Source organism: Arachis hypogaea, chromosome 7 (assembly GCF_003086295.3).
Source record: "Arachis hypogaea cultivar Tifrunner chromosome 7, arahy.Tifrunner.gnm2.J5K5, whole genome shotgun sequence".
Classification (NCBI taxonomy): Eukaryota; Viridiplantae; Streptophyta; class Magnoliopsida; order Fabales; family Fabaceae; genus Arachis; species Arachis hypogaea.
The window spans coordinates 77,314,611-77,336,191 of NC_092042.1; the positions used below are offsets into that span (position 1 = coordinate 77,314,611).

Sequence of the window (21,581 nt, forward strand, 5' to 3'; positions counted from 1 at the left end):
CAAAGATTTTGAAATTAAATTATCTCTATTTCATAACCTTTTTAACTAACAAATTCTTATAATCCTTAAGAAAATAGGGATAGAGATATTTATTTCACTTTTTATTTGGGTTTAAAAATTAAAGTTGGTTTAAAATTGTCATAAGATAGAGATATTTCAAGATTTTTGAATTTGTTTTTTGGTTTAAATTATTCCTACTGACACTGTCTTTATATTTTCTATTATATATGCAAACAAAAATATTATCTTGCTGCTAATGAAATCTACTCGTTCAAATGATAAAAAGTAATTAATATAAATAGCACAAGCTATAACAAACTTAGTAATAATTAATAGAACACAAAACGACACAATTCATAATCCACAAGAAAAGCCAAAAGAACTAGCCTACTGTAGGTACTTCAAAATTTGTATATTGATAAATAATATTATTTGATCACTGTATACATGTAACATTTGATGTTGATACAGGAGTAAGAAAACTCAATCAAAGATGAGTAGTTTACAATGGAAGAAACTGAAGGTCTTGGGAGCGGGTTCTTATGGTATTGTTTATCTTGCAATTGTTATTGATACACAAACACCGTATCAGAGCTTCATTGCTATGAAGAGCTCCATTCCCAGATTGGCATTCTCATTGAAGAAAGAAGAACAGATTTTCAAATCATTGTGCGAAGGTGAAAGCAGTGGTTGCCAAGAAATCATTCGAGGCTTTCGAACTGAGATCATGGTAGAGAACGAGCAGTACTTTATCAATCTTCTATTGAAGTATGCACGCATGATTGTTAAAGGGCTTTCGCATATTCATGGCAAAGGAATCGTCCACTGTCACCTCAAGTCAGAGAACATTCTTCTGTTTCCTTTACTGGACAAAGAGAGTGTAAACTGTCAATTGAAGATTGTGGATTTCGAATTATCTAAGACCAAAAAGGAGAAAGCAGATGTTGAGGTTTGGAAGTCCAAGTCTAGAGGTATGCAGTCGTACTTGTCGCCGGAGCATTTTTCGGGCATAATGATGCTCCGAGGGATATATGAGCACTTAGTTGCATAGTGATTGAAATGCTCACTAGATTTCCTGCATGGGGTGAGAACCTTTTGCTTAATGAGGAGTATTTGAGGTTTTATTGAGTATCTTGAACCTATCACCCAAGAAGCCGAAAGGAATCAATTTTTTCTATTATGATTTTCTAGAAAAGTGCTTTGTGAAAGATCCTAGCAAGAGGTGGCTTGCTCAGATGCTTCTTGATCATCCTTTCTTTTATGTCACACTTTTTCATTCATATTATCTTGCAACTTAGCTATGATTGTTTTTCTTAGTTAGTTTCATTGCAATCTTATTTATAGTTTATGTAGTTAGAGATATTATGATGACATGGTAAGATTGAATGGTTTTGTTTATTGTGTCCCCTGTCCAAGGCCGGATGGCTATGCTGTAGTGTCTCTTGGGTCAGGCCATCTTCTTCTCCTTGATGGCTTTGCCGAAAGAGAGTTGGAGTCGGGCGGTCTTAGGAAATAGAAAAGCTGTATAAAATATTGATGAATAATGAGTCTGTTCCTTAACATTTATGGTGGTTTATAAGATTGAGTAAACTATGTTAATAACAATAATTTTGTTTGCTATTTGTGCTTCAGATGTTATAAGTTCCTTTTTATGTTTCAATTTTCTTTTTCTTTCTTCCTTTTATAATCTTGCTTTTAGTATATAATCAAATAGTTTAATTAGATAGAAAAATGTTAACTTGTGTTGTTATTCTTTTAGAAGTAGTAAACCATCAATTTATTGAACTCTGAATAACATCAATTATGAGCAATATCATCAATAGGTAAAACTTGTGTCACTTGTTGAGCTCTTAGTGTTCCTCAAAGAGGAATAAGTGAGTGCAGAATATACATACAATATTAAGATGCAAGGATGTGAAATTGAAAGGGAGGGATTGGACTCATTAATTAAATTGTATGCTTAACTTATCTTTCTTCTTCTTTTTTTTCTCATCACTGTTCGTTCTTTCTAGGGGATTATTAACTTGTTTTTTTCTAGTTGTAGTATTTATAATAAAAACTACAAATAGCCTAGCTATTTAAGGGTGATGGAAAAATAATTGATGAAATTTCAAAAATTCTATTATTTGTTTATCTTTTCTCCTAAATTTAATATTATGCAACTGAGTTGTGATGAAGACATTTTAAAAATTCTAGCAAAAAAATAGAGAGCATGGGAACAATAATTTAACTGAACAATTTTATTATGAGTTGCACAGAACATGAACCTCATTTTCAACAACAAATTCAACTATAATAATTTTCAGCAACAAAAGATTTAGCTCAAAATATGATTTATAGATTTGCAGCAAAAAAAAATTAACTAAATGATTATTTCAGCAAGACAATAATAGAGTCAAGCTTCAGTGATGATAATCATTAAGAAATTCAACTCCGTGAATTTTTTCAAAAACAAAAAATTAGTTTAGTGATATTTTCAGCAACAAGATCTAGGTGCAGTGATGAATTATAGCAACAAAAAATTTAGCTAATGATTTTTTCAACAAGACAGCAACAGATTCAAGGTGCGGTGATGATAATCAGTAAAAATTCAACTTTCAGCATCAAAATCAAGATGAAGAGATGAATTACAGCAACAAAATTGAGGAAAAAGAGCGGGGGAATTTTTTGAACGCACCAAATCGGAGACCAGCGAATGCCGGCGAGGAGGAAGCTGATGGCGAGGCTCGAAGCAAGAAGACGACAACGACGACCAATCCCGGGACGTGCTGCTTCTGCCGCCGCCGACGACGAGCACATGGAAGGCGTTCGACTGAGTGTGAGATGGTGACGAGACAAAGAGCGACGACGACGACCAGCACCAGGACCTTCTGCTTTTGCCGCCACCGCCGACGAGCGCAGGGAAGGTGCATGCTAACTGTGAGACGGTGACGAGACAGAGAGCGACAACGAGCTTGAGTGCAAGACCGGAGGTAGTGAGAGAGACTGGAGACGAGAGATGAGAGAGCTTGAGTGAGAGAGTGACGAGACTGAGACACTGAACGATTTTAGCTTTCCTTTACTAGAAAATAACGTCGTTTTCAATTTAAAAAAAATAACCATGACCTGGTCCCAGTTATGAAAACCAGTTGGTTCACTGATTTTGCTTAAATCCGAATGGACCAAACCGATTTTGTGCATGTCTGGTGTTTAAGCAGTTTGAAGGGTAATTCAACCTGGTTAGACCATCGGGTTTCTGGTCAAATTGGGTTTGATAACTATTGTTAAATTCGTTTATAGAGTAAATAGCTATTTTGACACCCGAAATATTTAGCTTTTGATAAAATAGATCTCAACATTTATTTTTGACAAAATAACCTCCAAAATATATATTCTATTTGACAAAGTGACCGAAACGTTTGGTCAATAGTTTATTTATCCGGTCAACAGTTAAATTTCAATGAAATTACTTACAATGCAGTTAACACTCTTGTGCGATAAAGTCTCTGAGTGTAATGGGCAAGTGAACCGGGTTTAGAAAAGTTAAGAATAGTACTAAATCAATCTATTCTTAATATATAAAAGTAGGTACATAGGTTTACCCACATTACTTTTAAGTTATTTTTCTACTTCTACTTACGCCATGTCAGCACTATCGCTTACTTGGCAAAATTTTAGAATCTACCACTCAAATCTTGCCAAATCAACTTTTATTTTTAAATAAAAAAAACACAAAAAACAAAACCAACAACTTAACTTTTTTCAAAAAGTTCTGAAAACCAAAGAGTTTATTACCTTTTTCATACTTCTCGAAACTCTCTTCCTCTTGGCACTTCTTCCGTACCAAGATCCTATTTCCTCCATCCACTTCCAGTCCCATGAGCCATTGTTTTTTCCTCGAAACAAATTGTCCATCGCAATGTCCATCCCCGACGGAGCCGCATTGCATAAATTGCAGAAATCAGGGCAAACTCTATTCCTCCTGTTGTGGTTTTTCTGCTGGAGCTCGATTCCAGGTCTCAGACCAATGTCACCATTCGACGCCGCCAACGTAGGAAATTCGTCCCAGGTATCTTCCTAGAGATTTTTAACTTTGCCGTTTACTCTTCTCATTCTTTTGTTCAATATCATTTTCAATAGTTCTATTTATTTGTTATAAATAATAATATTTTAATTGTGAACTCATTGTAAGTAGCACATGTTTATGTATTCCTCTTTTTTAAACAGTTCTGTCTAACAGTCACAACCAAAATTAATGTGCTTCCACAATTTACATTTATGTGTTCCTCTTTTTCAAATTGTTATTCCATATGTGCAGTTACTTGGAATGGATTATCATTTTTTGACCATGTCTTATTCTCTTTGTTGTAGAAGGATTTGCAGTGGTAATGATAGACGGAAAGAGTTAATACCCAAAATTGCTAGATTAAAGAGGCAGAGAGAAATCCTTTCAAAGAAAGGAAGACAAGAAGATGTGCCTCCAACATATGATTGTGCAGCTTGGTTTGTTTAACATAATTTTTATTGCACATTTCTTATTTTATTGTAAAATGATTCATAAGGTGATTTTGATGCCTATTTTGAAAATGTAGAAACACAATTATTTGAAACATTAAGATCTATCCAATTTAAATAAGTAAGGATGAGGAGAAAGCAATATTTTCGATCAAAGAGGAGTGCCAATTTAGCTTCCACTTCAGGTTAGTACAAAAAAAATCTTATAACATATTTTGTTGAGAAATCCTGTCAAAAAAAGGAAGACAAGACGATATGTGCCTCCAGCATATGATTATGTAGCTTGGTTTGTTTAACATAATTTTTATTGCACCTTTCTTATTTTATTGTAAATTGATTCATAAGGTGATTTTGATGCCTATTTTAAAAATGTAGAAACACAATTATTTGAAACACTTAGATCTATCCAATTTAGACAAGCAAGGATGAGGAGAAACTAATATCTTCGTCAAAGAGGAGTGCCAATTTACCTTTCATTTCAGGTTAGTACAAAAGATGAAAATCAACCAATCACTATTTAGTAAAATATTTTAAAAAAATTAAAACAAAAATCTCTTATTTATTATTATTCAATTGAAACATCAAGTACTAATTAAATGCAATAAACATACATTAAAAGTGTCATAATAATAATAATTATAAAAAATTTCAGTTACAAATATTCAAATTCTACAACTTATACATATTAAGACTCTTACTACTCTTCATTTCTTAATTTCTCATACTAATTGTCAAAAATTTCTTAAATTTAATGTAACATTTTTATATGTTTTTCATTCTCATTCATTTATTCTTTTAATTATTTACAAACAAGAAAACCGCAGAAAAGACAAAGAATAGCCATTAATGCAAATCGAAAAATGAAAAAAAAAAAAGAAAATACAGTTTTGTATAACTCTAATATAAATAATTTATGTCTTTTTTAAAAATAAATAAATTCAAAACCTATTTATAATATATTCTCTAAAATATTTTTAATATAACATTTATTAAAATATACTCTATAGTATAAATAATCTATTTCTCCACGCATTGCGCGGGTCTCACTCTAGTTACCTTAAAAGTAAAAAATTAGAAATCATTTGATAATTAAATTTGTTAGAAATTATAATGTTGGACTAAAATGGTAAAAAAAATTTTTTTCTAAACGGTCCCTAATTCAAGTCATTAAGAAGCAAAATGAAGGCAATCTTGTTAAGCGGGTTCTACTCTTACATTTTCATGAAAGTAAAATAGATTAGCATAAACTTTTAAAGAGTCTTGATACATCTTCTAAGACTGATAAAATGACCAATGCCAAATTTATCGAAATTTGTTTATTTATGAAAAAAGATAGGGTCAGTTATTTGTTTGGTGGTTAGTACTTAGTATCAGGACTTCAGGAGTGTCACAGTCACTCAAATTGTTGTAATTGAGAAATAAATTTTCTTAGAAGGTGAAAAGTGTTGTCTTAATTTCTGACATTTAATAATAATCAGAAGTAGTAATAAACACGATTGAACTAACTCTCAGTCAACCAAAGCTACAAGGTTCTCAAAGAGAAATCTGTTAATTGTTTAACCACATTCATTCAGTAGTGTTACATGGCTGCAAGGAAACTCTGCACGCTGCAGTGTGTTCTGTTGTTGTCATGGTAACATAACTTCTCATCATAAATAAATTATTGAATTTTTCGCAACTATTGAACCCGCTTCCAAAATATTGGCTATAGAATAATACTTAAAAAAAAACAATTTTTTAATGTTAATCTGCTTAACCTTATGCATACCAAAATGCAAGAATTTTTCTCTCTAATTTTCTTGAATGTGTCTAACTTCTAACCATGGCTAATATGTGAAAATGGTTGCCCCAAACGTAGCTGAATGCCAACATGAATAACACTTGAGACAGCTTTCAAAACCTCTCTTTCTGCTTGTTTTGCTATTTCCATTGCATCTCTGTGAGTAACTCAACGTAGATTACTACAAGACACTCGTTCAAATTACATGTCAAACTCATCAAAGTTAGGAAATTAAAATTTTGCCTTGAAACATGTGCTGTGTTACGCCTCAACTGACATCTGAAAATACAAGTGATTCTAACTTCAAAACTCAACTCAAATTCCACAAACAATGGAATAGATTCAAATGTTACCTGTGGGAAATTCGATGAGATTATATCAGAAACAATTCCTTCAATGTTATTATCCTTAGCAGAAGCAATACTACCATGTTCCTTGTCTTCACTCCAAGAATCTTCTTGTTGATCTGTTGTGCTGGGAGAAAGACATGACATTGCAGGATCTACAAGAGAAATTTGATAATCTTATCAGCTAAGAAATTGATATTAAAATAAATAAATAAGATTCTTCCTTGGGCAAGTAAGAAATTTATGAAACTATGAAAATTGAATATTAAGACCTATGTGTATGAAGATTTCAGCCACAGTTGGATGGAACTTGTGAATTCATTTTCGGACATTTTCACCAATGTTATGTGCAGCACTAACAGTCTAACACTAAAAAAGGATCAACCCACAACCGGAAGCCAGCAAGTCAGTCCCGGAGATAGGATCATAATGCAATTAAATCAGGAATATCCAATGCATAATACGTGACATAACATACGATTGGGGAGAACAAACCTCAATATGTACATCAAGATATAGATATGAGCCAGCTCTCCTTCCTCTTAAGCGATGACACCCCTGCATACAAATTATTGAAAGAAAGTTTTGAAACAATAACCAGAAATGAATACAACCTTAGTCCATAAATTAATATGCAAAACAGAACTAGAGAGCACAGTGCATACAAAAAAATGGAAACAAGAATTTCATGTATTTATTCAAGTAAAAAGGATGACATTATTTGAGATATCACATGCAAAGTCCAAAGAGGAGAAGAAAAACCTTGAAGCCATCAACTTGCAATATTCTTGGTTTAATAGGATTCAAATGCTCGCTGGGATTGCAGCATCCACCAATCCCAAGATACTGATAATCAATCAGAAGGAACATGTTGATTAGATTAGAAGTTTGGACATAACTAAAATTGCATATAGATACTTGTGGAGAAGGACAATCTTTTACCAACTCCCTTCACAGTCACATAGCAAGCAATGATAAACTGAGGTGGAACATATAATTATGAACCTTACCTTTGGTAACCAGTTTCAGCCCCAGCTTTTAAAATCATGCCTGACACAAGCAGTCCTGCAAGGGGATCTAGAAACTTCACTCCAAGAATAGACCCTCCTAAAATGGAGATAGAAGTCCAGGGTCAGTGCCTGTAAGCAATTAAAAAGACATAAATCAAGTTTAGAGAAACAAATCCTGTGCAAAGAGGATATGTAAACAGAGGCATGACATCTACGGCCTTTCAGAAATTAGATCGAAATGTAATTTTAGTCCCTCAAAAGACAAATATATGCATACTTGTATAGCAGCTAAGATATTAACTTTATCAACTTGATCCCTCAAACTACAAATTCCAACTGATTTAGTCCCTTGACCTTATAAGTTATAATGATGTCATGATTATACTAATAGCTTCAACCCGTCATAACCGTCACTATTTTTAACCCAACAAGGCAACAACACACCCCTTAGTGCCTCGTAATCCGTGACATGTACTTAGCCAGTATCTTAACAGAATATACCAAATAACTAAAATGAATAACCTTTCAGAAACAAAGTTCCTTAGTCCTTACCAACTCCAATGAGAGCAACTACTCCATGCATTTACTTAATTGCTTTCATCAGTCCACTACCCTGCTTCTCACCAGCTCGTTTTGTTATCCAGTAAAGCCTAACAATTCACAAGCACCTATAAATACTGAGGTCTTGGTCTCTTGGAGAAGGAACAATATGTTACATCCCCAACATTTAAAATATAATACAGAATCTAATAGTGGACATAATCAAATCATACTTAAAATAGTTAACACACTGCAAAGTTAACATACTTAGAATAGGTGACTAGAATAGGAATTAGGAAAACAGGGCCTCTTCCTAACACATGTGCATGTTAAAATTAAATAATATCATTACACCTTCTTTAATACATATTGACAGAATTGTCATATTCAAAGCAAGGATAGGATGTTCCATGTCCATGACTATGCACATGTTCATGTGCCACTGCATGGCTAACCATTTCAGGGCCAGATGAGAACAATCCCTGCAGATTGATAAGAATGCAGTATTGAAAAGATGTCTTGCAATCTATTTCCAAAAAAGAGGAAAAAAAAAAGCTTATTCAGCATTTATTTGAATGATTTTGGTCATAGTAATAAGTGAAGCAACAAAGACAATGAAGTAAAAAATTATTCAACTATTGAAGTGTACCATCAAAATATCAACCGCATGGCATGCAAATATGCAATGCCACCTGCTGTTCCCAAAAGCATACAAGAGATTCCTAGAGCTCCCAAAGTCTCGAACTTTCCATGTCCTGAGATACAACAATGATAGAGAAATGTAATCTTAAAAGACATAAAAAACCACATGAAAGAATCAAGTCTTTGAATCTTTACTAAATAAATAAAGAGAAAGTTAGGAACAGCACTTTTATTGAAATCTGGCTAGCATTTAACTATCAAAAAAGAAAAATGAGTAATCCTACACCATTAAATGTCATTTCACATCATTGAAAATATTGATGATAGCTAATTGATGGCTAAACATCACAAATTCTGCTGACTCTAATAACACTCCTCATAAATAAATATCAACAGAAACCATGCACTACTCAGTAATCTAATCACAACAAAATATCAGGAAAAGAATTGCATTATGTGATACTCCTCTGTTCTTATAACCACGATCTTACATGTAACATACAATCGTATTCAAATGACCCCTACATTTAGTAATGAATAAAATGCCAACATTTAATGTCCATGCATATGGATAAGAAACAGTAACTTGAAGCATATAAGAGATAAAAGGAGTAACATGGAGATACAAATCAAGTGACCATATGGATGTTCTTTATCTCTAGGCGCCTTGGCAAGTCTAAAAGATAACAAAGCTATGCCACTCAGAACCTGCAGTGGAAAAATGACACAAGTTTTCAGGCGACCACAAAAGAATAACCACTGCACTCAAAAGAACAAGAGGTTCCACGCTAAGCCCACTTTGCTATGTTCAGTATGTTGTACGGGCTATTTTTGCCTCAGCCTACATGAAACCTCCAAAAATTACAAGAGCATCACATTTTATTGTTTCCGACAAGTTTCACTTATCAAAGTAAAATTCAATAACTATTAACCACTTTATCAAATCATATATAGACCAAACCCGAATTTGGCCTAGCTTAATTAAGTTTCTTTTAAAAAAATAGTTTAAATAACAAATGCTTATATTAAGAGTAGTTTATAAATAAATTATTTTGGGTTGATTTTTTAATTTTAAAAGTATTTATTTTAAAAGAAATATGATCAAAAACTTTTTATTATGAAAGAAGAATTTTTTTTTAACTTCTCTATAAACACTTAAATAATTTTTTAAAATACTACAATTTAATTTTAAAAATTATATCAAATATTAATACTATTATTTTTTATAAATAAAAGGTTCAAATAAATAGTTTTGGAGCTTCCCAAATTTCTCCCTTGGACAGTTCATTTAATACAGAACAAGAAGTAGAAGAGACTAATCTCACTAGCCAGAGAGTAATGTCAGAAATAACTCAACTTGAATTTCCAAATGTCATGACTAGAGGGTTTATTCATGTACCATGTACAATAATTTATTATTATTATTAGTAGTAGTAGTAGTAGTAGTAATAGTAATAGTAGTAGTAGTAGTAGCCAGTGAAGGCTTTTCTAGTGGCTAACCCAATGTCGGCAGCGAGACCCAACCGGAAAATATTCTCCCCATCCTATCAATCTCAGAATTAATTGAACAAAAAGATAAGAAGAATGTAACATTTTTTTTCTTTTATTTTTTATTATTTTTAAAAATATTTGCTTAAAAATATAAAGGTTGAATCAAATGTAATTTAAAAAAAAAATTTACGCTATTTTTTATTTTGGAGGACTAAAGATTAATTATTATATACACAAGAACGAATTTAAATCTTTAATAATTATTAAAAAAATTAATAAACAAATTATCCGATGAACCCACTCAATTAATTAAATGCAATTATAGAATTGATTTTATGAAATTGAGCACATACAAAATAAGTTTTTTATTTTATTTATTATTCATAAGTCATATCATGTAAGATTTCTCTTGTTTTATTTAAAAACCCTCAGAATTATAAGTAAAAATCTATAAAAGGAAACTAAAAGATCAATAGAGAGAGTGGGAAAAGTGACCAATTATATTAATTTTAGAAAAAGTCTAGGAACCCACTAATTTTAGTGTTTTTTGACCAACACTTAACTATAAAAAAAAATGAATAATTTTTTATTATTAGATGTAATCTCACACTATTAAAAACACTAATAATGACTAATTAATGATTACAAAATACTAAAATTGTTGCCCCTAACATTCTTCCTAATTTTATTCTTGAAATTGATTTTACAACATTTACGACTGGGACCCCTTTTTGCTCGTTGTTAGGGACACCACATGCTTTCCATATTTTCTATTGGAAACAAATCTTATAATACCACATTCTATTCAACACAATTCTTAAACTGCGTTTGTTTATAGAGATAGAATACTGAGACATGGATACAAAGATATAAAATTGTATTTAGTAGAGGAGATATGGACAGAGACAGTGTGTCCAGGGATACTGAATTAGTGTATTTTCTGTCTATTCTAAGAGGAAGGACATTGAGACACTAACAAAAGACACAACTTATTTTTTATTTTTTCTTTTATTATTTTTATTAATTTTTCATAATTATATTTTTTTATTATTGTATTTTTTATCTCAAATTTTTTGAATAAAAAAATGAGAATAAATTAGATTTTTATAATTTGTTCTAGTTTATCACTAAATAGAATATAAGAACACAAAATTTTGTGTCTCTGTCCATCAGCATCTTGTCATATCATGTTCTTAATATCCTGTCCTGTTATCGAAAACAAACTCAGCCCTAAAAACATGGCATCTATGTAATCTACTTTTAAACATAAACAATCTAGTAGACTAGTCTTTCTTGTGTGTTGCTTTAGACTTAGTGCTTGCTTTAATTCACTATAAAGCAAATTCTAACTCACAATACACCCCTTAATTATTAATTGTTTATTATAATAGGAAGAGGAATAGCTAGGAGGGGTTGATCCTTATCCATACTCTGAAGTTTCCAGTCAAAAGAGTTTAGTAGTGATCCCAACATGACATGAATCATTCTCATAGCCAATGGAGAGCCAGGACAAATTCTTCTTCCACTTCCAAATGGTGTCAGCTGAAAATCTCTTCCTTTAACATCAATTTTAGATCCCAACAATCTCTCTGGCAAGAACGAATTGGCATTGTCCCACACATTAGGGTTCCTACCAATAGCCCATTCATTAATTAGGACCCTTGCATTCTTTGGGATCCTATAACCTGAGATCTCCACATCAACCTTAGCTTTTCTTGGGAGCAAGAGTGGAGCTGGAGGGTGTAATCGTAAACTCTCTTTTACGATTGCTTGTAAATATGGCAGTTTGGCAACATCGGACTCATCAATAGGGTTACCTCTTCCAATATTTTGTTCCAACTCTTGTTTGGCTTTGGACATAACCTCTGGATTGTGGAGTACTTCAGTCATTGCTCTTTCTAATCCATATGCTGTTGTATCTGTACCCGCTACAAGTAGATCCTACAATAATATACACCATATAACTTACTTGGTTAGACATGCATAGTTGATATGTAGTGACAAACAAACCTAGAAAGATGTTAGGATTTGGTTGAATTAGTCCCACATTGCTTAGGATAGCAAATGGAGTGGGTGGCCTAGGCTATAAATATGAGGCTAAGTTCTTCATTTGTTTTTGCACCAGTCAGAAACACTTTAAGCTTGTATCTGATTTTTCTTTTCCTCTGTACTCTTTGATTAGAGAGTGTTGTGAGGTGTAGTTAGATATTTGCTTTGAAAGAGTGTGGGTGTACTGGGGTGCCGGTGAGAGAAAGAAGTCTATGTGTTGTAACAATTTTCACATAGTGATATTCTCTGGTTGTCATTTGACAACGGCCGTGGTTTTTTCTCCGGTAATTGGAGTTTCCACGTTAAATTCTTGTGTTGTGATTGTGTCTATTTTATTTCTCTGTCAAAGGTGTTTTCTCAAGGGGGAATTGTGTCTTATTCCCAACAAGTGGTATCAGAGCTTCGGTTCGGTGGGATTTATTCTTAGTATGCTCTGTGGTTGCAGCCTAGTCTGACCTTCCACATCAGAAAAGAATTTTGTCCTGTGGCTTGAGGTTGATCTTTGGTTGCTGTTGTTGTTGCTGGAAGGCAGTGTGACTCTGTGAGAGTGCAATTTGGAAAAGGTTCTGGCTAAGGAAAGACTTGGTATTTAAGTGTGTCCATTGTGACCCACCTCTCTTTCCTGGGGACCCTTCCTAGTGCACGGTCTACAGTTGAGTTATAATATTCCAGTATACGGTTGCAACAATGTCAGGATATTCAAGTGCTGTGAAGCTTGAAATAGAGAAATTTGATGGAAGAATCAATTTTGGCTTGTGGCAAGTACAAGTCAATGATGTGTTGATACAATCAGGTTTGCACAAGGCGTTGAAGGAGAAGATCTCTGGTTGCTCTCTCTATGAGAGAAGATGATGTTCTCTAGAAGACAAGAAGTATCCTCATGGTATTACCGCACTGCCATGGATAAGGATGAGTTGTGGCAATCAGGTCCACAATTGCACACGGGCATTGGTTGGCGTTGAGATGCAAGGTGTGTGGCGGAGTTAGGTCGATGGCTGAAGAACTTCCAGGAAAAGCCAATTTGGAAGTTGCACCATGAATTTTCAGCAAGGTTTCGATCTGTACCAAGGCAAAATTCTTGGAGTGGTCTAATTCCAAGTGAGTATACTTTCATGGTGGAGTATGATAGTTCTATGAACTATGATTGTCGGTATAGACAATGGCAGCAAAGAATTGTCGGTGTTGACAATGGAAGCTGAAGATGTGTGACTATTTCAATCAAGGTGGAGATTGTTAGGATTTGGTTGAATTAGTCCCACATTGCTTAGGATAGCAAATGGAGTGGGTGGCCTAGGCTATAAATATGAGGCTAAGTTCTTCATTTGTTTTTGCACCAGTCAGAAACACTTTAAGCTTGTATCTGATTTTTCTTTTCCTCTGTACTCTTTGATTAGAGAGTGTTGTGAGGTGTAGTTAGATATTTGCTTTGAAAGAGTGTGGGTGTACTGGGGTGCCGGTGAGAGAAAGAAGTCTATGTGTTGTAACAATTTTCACATAGTGATATTCTCTGGTTGTCATTTGACAACGGCCGTGGTTTTTTCTCCGGTAATTGGAGTTTCCACGTTAAATTCTTGTGTTGTGATTGTGTCTATTTTATTTCTCTGTCAAAGGTGTTTAAATTCTTGGTTTTTGATTGTGTTGTGATTGTGTTAAATTCTTGTGATTGTGGAGTACTTCAGTCATTGCTCTTTCTAATCCATATGCTGTTGTATCTGTACCCGCTACAAGTAGATCCTACAATAATATACACCATATAACTTACTTGGTTAGACATGCATAGTTGATATGTAGTGACAAACAAACCTAGAAAGAAAATACAAGAGAGGAGAATAAACTTACAAGTAAAAAGTGTTTGATCTTTTTTCGGTCCATCCTCTGGCTATCCTGATGAGAAATATCAAGAAGTGCGTCCAACATGTCATTGTTCGTAACATAATGTCCCTCTTCTCTTAACTTCAATCTTTTCTCAATTAACTTGTCCAAGTTGTGAAAGAACTTGTTGAGATAATGAATAGTGTGCCTTTGGAGTCCTTGAGGGTCAAATACTTTTAGAAATGGAAAAATATCCACCACATTTGTAGCCCCGGTTAATTTTAAAAGAGTGGACACAATATCCTTGTACTCACCATTCTCCACTGATTCAACGAAATCCTCGGAGACAAAAGTATTAGACAAGAAATTTATGCACGCCCTAAAAGCCGCATGCCCAACATCAACAGCTTCGCCGGTTCGGCCATATTTTTGCATGTCGCCGAGAAGGTCTAGAAGCTTCTTACGCCTAAGACCTTGACTTAGATCAAGGACCTTGGTGGAGAATAATTGTTCATTGCATATTTTCCTTAGAGTAGTTTTGAGTTATGGATGACAATACTGCAAGTAGTGGCTAAGGATGGTGTGAGTGTGAGTGAGAGCCTCTTTGGCTTTGTATTTATAGTGGTTGCATTGTCCATAAATTTAACATACGTGATATAATAAAGATTTGACCCAATAGCTGCATGACTAAAACTCAAAATGAATTTTAAATATGTTCTCAAGATAGAAATACAATACACCTTCGTGATTATGATTTGTCCATACAATTACAAATGTCCATACTGATTATGAATTTTGATAACGTATGATGACGACAAAATACAATTACAAAGCCTCAGAAGCACTATGCCCGAGGCATAAATAATTATATCCTAAATATATTCTCAGAATCTATATATACTCTCAATTTGTTTCCTTTTTTGTTACGAATAAAAAAAGAAACCACGGTTTTTAAAAACTATAAAATCATTGGAATATTTCTACTTAACCACTTAAATATTTAGTATACATATGATGATAAATAGCTACCTCTATACTAACGAAAAATTCGAAATTTGGTATTTACTGTAATCACTTTTCTAAATAAAACATAAATTTTTCTTTCAAGACAAGATATATATATATATATATTATTCATGCTTCAAATTCAGAAAGGAATTCTTATACGAGGAAATTGGTTAAATATAAAATCATTTATCATCTATCTCTGTCCAAGTCTTTAAAAATTTAAAATATAAAAAATAATAACTATTCTCTCTCAAAGAAAATAAAACTCATTTTCCCTAAATAATACAATGTACAATTATCATTATCTCACCAACCTTATCTTCGTTTTCTTGCCTCCAATCAACATCAAATTTCATCCATTTATCCTCAATATATCAAATATTTTTTTTTCTGAAGCAATCAAATATTAAATCTTATAAAAACAAATAATGAACAAGTTAATTATGGAAGCAAACTTTTTATTTCTACAGTTTAGGGTTTTAGCGTTATTTTTTTAAATAGCATATTCCATTTTTTTGTCTATATAAATTATCATCAGTTATATCTTTGACGATTATTAAAAGTTATTCTAATCATATCAAATTTTGCATTTCTCCATAATACATACGTTGTGGACTTGTGGTCCCTCTAATTCGTTAATTCGGATGCATTTCGACGGACCCTTTGTTGATTTTTATTTTCCAGGTCAATAAATTTAGAATAGCATTCCAATTTCTTTTCTCGTTTTAGAAAATAGAATCATAATAAGTGAAAAGAAAAAATTTTAAACGTGTTTCAAATGAAATAACAGAATTCTTTTTAAAAGGACAAATAAAATAAATCAAATACTGATTAATATAAAAGAAAAAATGTTTTTGGCACTTATAGAAACTAAAAGATTAGACAAAATAATTTTACTGTACGAATCTATAAATTAATAAATTAATTAATTAATTATTTGTTTTCTTTCTAAAATCTCTTTATTACATATAATTAGTATTCCTTTCGTTCTTTATTCACTTATACTTAATATACAATTATTAAGAAAAAAAATGTTTAACTGATATATAAAATTAATACAAAGAGTTTACTATAATTTTAGTATTCAATTCTTTTAAACTATATTTATCCTCTAACAAATCATTTTATAAAGTAAATTATAAAAATAAAATAATTATAAAATTTATTTTAAAAAATCTAATAATTTCCCATTAAATAAAAACAGTTTTGTTATAACTATAGATAACATATCTCTCAATAAAAAATACAGACTACCTGCAAATTAAATTTCTAATAAATCAAAAAATAAACTAATTAATGTGAACATCAATATCTTCATATTTTTTACTATCTTTATATTTTGTTTAATTATATGTTAGTTTTAGTTTATATCTTTTATTTTATTAATGTCTTCACATTTTTTACTATCTTCATATTTTGTTTAATTTTATGTTAGTTTTAGTTTATATCCTTTTATTTTGAGTATGTTGTATTATATGTTAGTTTTAGTTTATATCTTTTATTTTATTAATGTCTTCACATTTTTTACTATCTTCATATTTTGTTTAATTTTATGTTAGTTTTAGTTTATATCCTTTTATTTTGAGTATGTTGTACTCTCATCAGTAGTTTGATTTCACTCTAATTTGATCACTGCCTTTTATCTCTCACTGGCTTTTTCTTACAATCCTTACCATGTTTGTCTTTTACCATGAGACTCAGACAGTCAATACTAAGAAAAAGAAAACAAAACGAAGATCATTGAAGGAGAAGAACTCAGGAAGTTTCCGGATAGCTATGAGAACTCTGTGCCTTTTTAATTTCTCTCCTTGATCTCAACCTTTGGCCGTTCACCCTTAATATAGAAGGGGAATCTTCCAAGGTTGAAACCCTAACCCATCAACTTCTTCTCCTACCAACGAGTAGCAGTGGCTACCATAGAGAGAGATAAGAGAATCGAGACTGATGCATGCAAGCTTACCTCATCTTTCTCAACCTTTTTCATCAAGCTTTTTCCATCTTGGCCATTGATCTTGACGTTGGCCCCAAGAATGGATTCGGACCCTTGATGAGCTTCTAACCTTGGACACCTTCAAGCATTTCATTTTTGCTTCTATCTACTATAGAGACTCAGAGGCTATCTTCTTCTTTGATGAACAAAAATGGAAATGAACTTTTATCAAGCTATATCTTCTTCCTGATAGAGGCGGATTGCTTCTTTTCTTGGCAACAAAAGTCTTGAAGTCTTTCTCCAAAATCTTTCCTTCTGGAGTTGGTGTGGAATTTACAACCACAAACTAACCGGCAAGTGCACCGGATTGTACCAAGTAATATCTCAGGTGAGTGAGAGTCGATTCCACGAGGATTGATGGATTAAGCAACAACGATTAAGTGATTTACTTAGTTGGACAAACAGAAAAGAGTGTTTTGATGTTTAAAAGCATAAACGGTAAATTCAGAATATCAAAAGATAGGCAATAAATAACTTGGGAATAACAATATGAAGAAGGCAGTTAAGGTTTCAGAGTTATCTATTTTCTGGATTAACTTTTCTTATTAACTATTTTAATCATGCAAGATGTAATTCATGGCAAACTATATGTGACTAGACCCTAATTCCTTAGACCTTTCTACTTTCCTCTAAAATTCGTCAATCGCCAATCCCTTGGTTAATTAATTCCAATTAGAGGGTGATGATCAAATTCCAGTTTATATGCCACAAAAATCCTAATTATCCAAAAATAAGAGGATTATATGTCACGTATCCCGTTAAATCCAGATAATTAGAATTTAAGAGAAATTATTTTCAAGTTGTTGTTCAAGTAAAGAGCTTTTCCAAGTTATACAAGAACTCAATTAGAAAGAGGGTCATACTTCCGTTCCACCCAAATTCATAAGATAAAGAACAAAAATAATTCTTGAAATATAAATCAAAATATGAATTAAAATAGAAAAATAATAGTATCAATCCATACAATATACAGAGCTCCTAACCTTAACAATGGAGGTTTATATTAGTTGCTCATGATTCAGAGAAGAAAATTAGGATTGTAAATTGGGTTGAGGTGGAATGAAAAGTTAACTAATGTTGGGATCCCTATTAATTTAAAATCTAATTTCTAAAACTAAAACAATATCTTTTCCTATTTTTAAAATCAAATTTGAATTTAAATCAGAATTAATTATAGCAATTAGTAAGTCTTCAATTGATGGATGGGGACCACTTGTTTCATTGGATCCATGCCTAACTTGGCAAAGAGTTGCACCTTACTTGAGTTGCAAAATAGGGCCCAAAAATCGCCCTCAGTGTTTTCTGCATTTTCTGCACGTGGCGCATGTCACGCGTACGCGTCAGTCATGTGTACGCGTCGATGGTCTTCTTTGCGTGTCACGCGTACGTGTCAGGTACGCGCACGCGTCGCTGCACAAATCTCCAAATCACGCGCACGCGTCAGGTACGCGCACGCGTCGCTCTTCGCTAATCATCTCCTTTAATTCTTGTACTCCTTCCATTTGTGCAAGCTTCCTCTCCATCAAATCCAGTCAAAGGCTACCTTCTTCATGAAACTCAACAAGTATGATAGAGGGTTTGTCACTTTCGAAAATGATGGTAAAGGTAAAATAATTGCCATTGGTAAGGTTGGCAAAAATTTTTCTACTTGCATAGATAGTGTTTTTCTAGTAGATGGGTTAAAGCATAATCTATTGAACATAAGTCAATTGTGTGACATTGGATATGCAGTAACCTTTAGGAAATTAGATTGCATAGTCATAAATAAAAAATCAGGAGTTGTCTTTTTTGTTGCAAAAAGATGTCACAATGTTCATGGTCTCACTTTAGATGATCTTCAGATTCAAAATGTAACTTGTTTCTCTTCAATAGAATCTGAAAAATGGATGCGGCATAAGAGATTAGGACATACTAGCATGTTCCAAATTTCTAAGCTTGTTAAAAGAGGCTTAGTGAGAGGTCTTCCTAACATTAAGTTTGATAAAAACATCACTTGTGATACTTGTCAAATGGGTAAACAAACAAAAACTTCTTTTAAACCCAAAGAAGATGTCTCTACTAAGAAACCATTGGAATTGTTGCATCTTGACCTATTTGGACCAACTAGGACTCAAAGTCTTGGAGAAAAAAGTGAAATGATTATTGTGGATGAATACTCTAAGTTTTCTTATGTGTTCTTTCTAGCTCATAAACATGAAACATTTTTTGTTTTTGAAAATTTCAGCAAGAAGGCTTAAAAAAACGGTCTAAAAATTATTTCAATTAGAAGCGATCATGATAAAGAATTTGTAAACCTTCATTTTGAATCCTTTTGTGATGAACATGGCACATCACACAACTTCTCATGTCCTAGAACATCACAACAAAATGGTGTTGTGAAAAGGAGAAATAGAAGTTTACAAGAAATGGCTAGAGCTATGTTGTATGAATATGAAGTTTCCAAATTCTTATAGTCTAAAGTTGTAAATACAGATTGTTATGTCTTAAATCGAACACCTATAAGAATGTTTTTGAAGAAAATACCATATGAACTTTGGAAAGCACATCCTCCTAATCTCAATTATTTTCGTGTGTTTGGTTGCAAGTGTTTTATACTGAACATAAAAGAAAATTTGAAAAAATTTGATCCTAAAACACATGAAGGCATTTTTCTTGGTTATTCCACTAATAGCAAGGCATATATAGTCTATAACAAGAACTCTAAGACTGTTGAGGAGACTATGCATGTCACATTCTGTGAATCTAACATTATTCCTAGTGTTTGTATTAATGATAGTCCGGGTTTTGAAGTTGAATTAACCAATAATGCTGAGACAAATCAAGAACATTTAAATTCTCAAGAAACTGCACCAGCAAGCAACAAAAATCTCAGTTCTGCACGAGATAATTTGGAATTATCTCCTATCGTAGTAGAAAATCCTGATGCAGAAGCAATTGTGAAGCAAGATGAACCTGAATCTTCAATCCAAACTAAAAGTCCAAGAGAATGGAAATTTCTAAAAAAATATCATGAGAAATTCATAATTGGTGATCCCTCTAAAGAAATGTCAACTAGATCATCTTTGAAAAAGTTGAATCCAACAATATAGCTCTTATTTCAAAAATTGAACCTCAAAATATCTAAGAAGCACTTGTTGATCCATCTTGAGTGTTATCTATGAAGGAGGAATTATAGAATTTTAAAAAGAATCAAGTCTGGACCCTTGTACTGATTATTGGCAACCATCTCAATCAGTTCATTGGCCTCTTCAGGCGCTTTCTTCATGTGGAAAGAACCACTTGCAGAGTTGTCTAGAGACATTTTGGTCATTTCAGAGAATCCTTCATAGAAAATATGCACCCTGATCTAATATGAGAATATGTCATGGGGACATTTCCTGAGCATCAGCTTGTACCTTTCCCAAACTACATAGAGGGACTCATTTTCTCCCTGCATAAAGGTCTGAACATCTATCCTCAATTTGGTTAGCCTCTGAGGAGGGAAGAACTTGTTTAGAAACTTCTTAACCACCTTATCCCAAGTGTCCAGGCTTTCCTTGGGCTGAGTATCAAGCCAATGCTTTGGTCTATCCCTCACAACAAATGGAAAGAGCATTAGCTTATAAACTTTAGGATTCACTCCGTTAGTTTTCACAGTATCACAGATCTACAGGAAGTTGGAGATGAAAAGATTTGGATCTTCCTATGGGAGTCCATGAAACTGAAAATTTTGTTGTATCAGTGTAATCAGCTGTGGCTTTAGCTCAAAATCATTTGCTCCAATGGGAGGTACAACAATACTTTTTCTATAGAAATCAGGAGTGGGAGCAGTGTGTGAGCCCAGGGTCTTTCTAGGTTGCCCATTTCCATTCAGATCCATGATGAGCTCCTTCCTGTTTCTGCACACACAAATAGAAAACCAAGAAAAATGGAAATCTCTACATTAGAGTGCAGAGAATTTCCAGTGAGGTATCCATTCAAAAAAATTAAACAAAAGGGAATACTAGTATTTTTGAAAAATTTAATTAAAAAAAAGAAAAATTACTAACGGGACACCAAACTTAAAATAAAAAATTAAGGGAAAATAAATAAAACCAAATTAAAAAATTTAAAGAGAATTAAGCAAATAAAACTAAGAAGAATACCTAATCTAAGAAATCAAACAACTTGTGTTTGTCAATTACCGTTAGTCCCCGGCAACAGTGCCAAAACTTGGTGCGGATTTTGAGAATATCCACAACTGAACCAGCAAGTGTACCGGGTTGTCCAAGTAATACCTCAAGTAAGTGAGGATCGATCCGATGAGGACTGAGGAACTGAGCAACAATGGTCAACTGATTGGCTTAGTAAGACTAACAGATGAGTGGGTTTAGTGGTTTTCAAAAGCATTAAACAATAAAAGAAGAGTAAAAAAAGCAATTAGAGAGTTTGGTGTAGAA

At 32.9% G+C, this 21,581-nt stretch overlaps 2 protein-coding genes, 1 long non-coding RNA gene and 1 pseudogene across 4 annotated transcripts; 1 reads left to right on the forward strand and 3 right to left on the reverse strand.

Moving 5' to 3' along the window:
- Window positions 1-493: 493 nt before the first annotated feature.
- Window positions 494-1,051, forward strand: LOC112701634 (mitogen-activated protein kinase kinase kinase 20-like). The gene has a single exon (XM_025752373.1). The coding sequence runs from the start codon at window positions 494-496 to the stop codon at window positions 1,049-1,051; it is 558 nt and encodes a 185-aa protein (XP_025608158.1).
- Window positions 1,052-6,024: 4,973 nt separating this feature from the next.
- LOC112701635 (metal tolerance protein 2-like) lies at window positions 6,025-8,436 on the reverse strand (annotated as a pseudogene).
- Window positions 8,437-8,525: 89 nt separating this feature from the next.
- On the reverse strand, window positions 8,526-9,591 carry LOC140173043 (uncharacterized). The gene is made up of 3 exons (XR_011864172.1): window positions 9,440-9,591; window positions 8,821-8,926; window positions 8,526-8,697 (listed from the first exon to the last, which is right to left on the reverse strand). It is a non-coding gene; the product is annotated as an uncharacterized lncRNA (long non-coding RNA).
- Window positions 9,592-11,393: 1,802 nt separating this feature from the next.
- On the reverse strand, window positions 11,394-14,748 carry LOC112701636 (7-ethoxycoumarin O-deethylase-like). Of its 2 annotated transcripts, none has more exons than XM_025752374.2 (2): window positions 14,193-14,748; window positions 11,394-12,245 (listed from the first exon to the last, which is right to left on the reverse strand). In XM_025752374.2, exons 1-2 carry the CDS (start codon window positions 14,598-14,600, stop codon window positions 11,676-11,678), a joined length of 978 nt encoding a protein of 325 aa, XP_025608159.2. In that variant the 5' UTR covers window positions 14,601-14,748; the 3' UTR covers window positions 11,394-11,675. The 2 variants fall into 2 exon arrangements, 1 of the variants encoding a protein (XP_025608159.2); XR_011864169.1 differs by having other exon boundaries at window positions 12,105-14,087; window positions 14,193-14,329.
- Window positions 14,749-21,581: the final 6,833 nt, after the last annotated feature.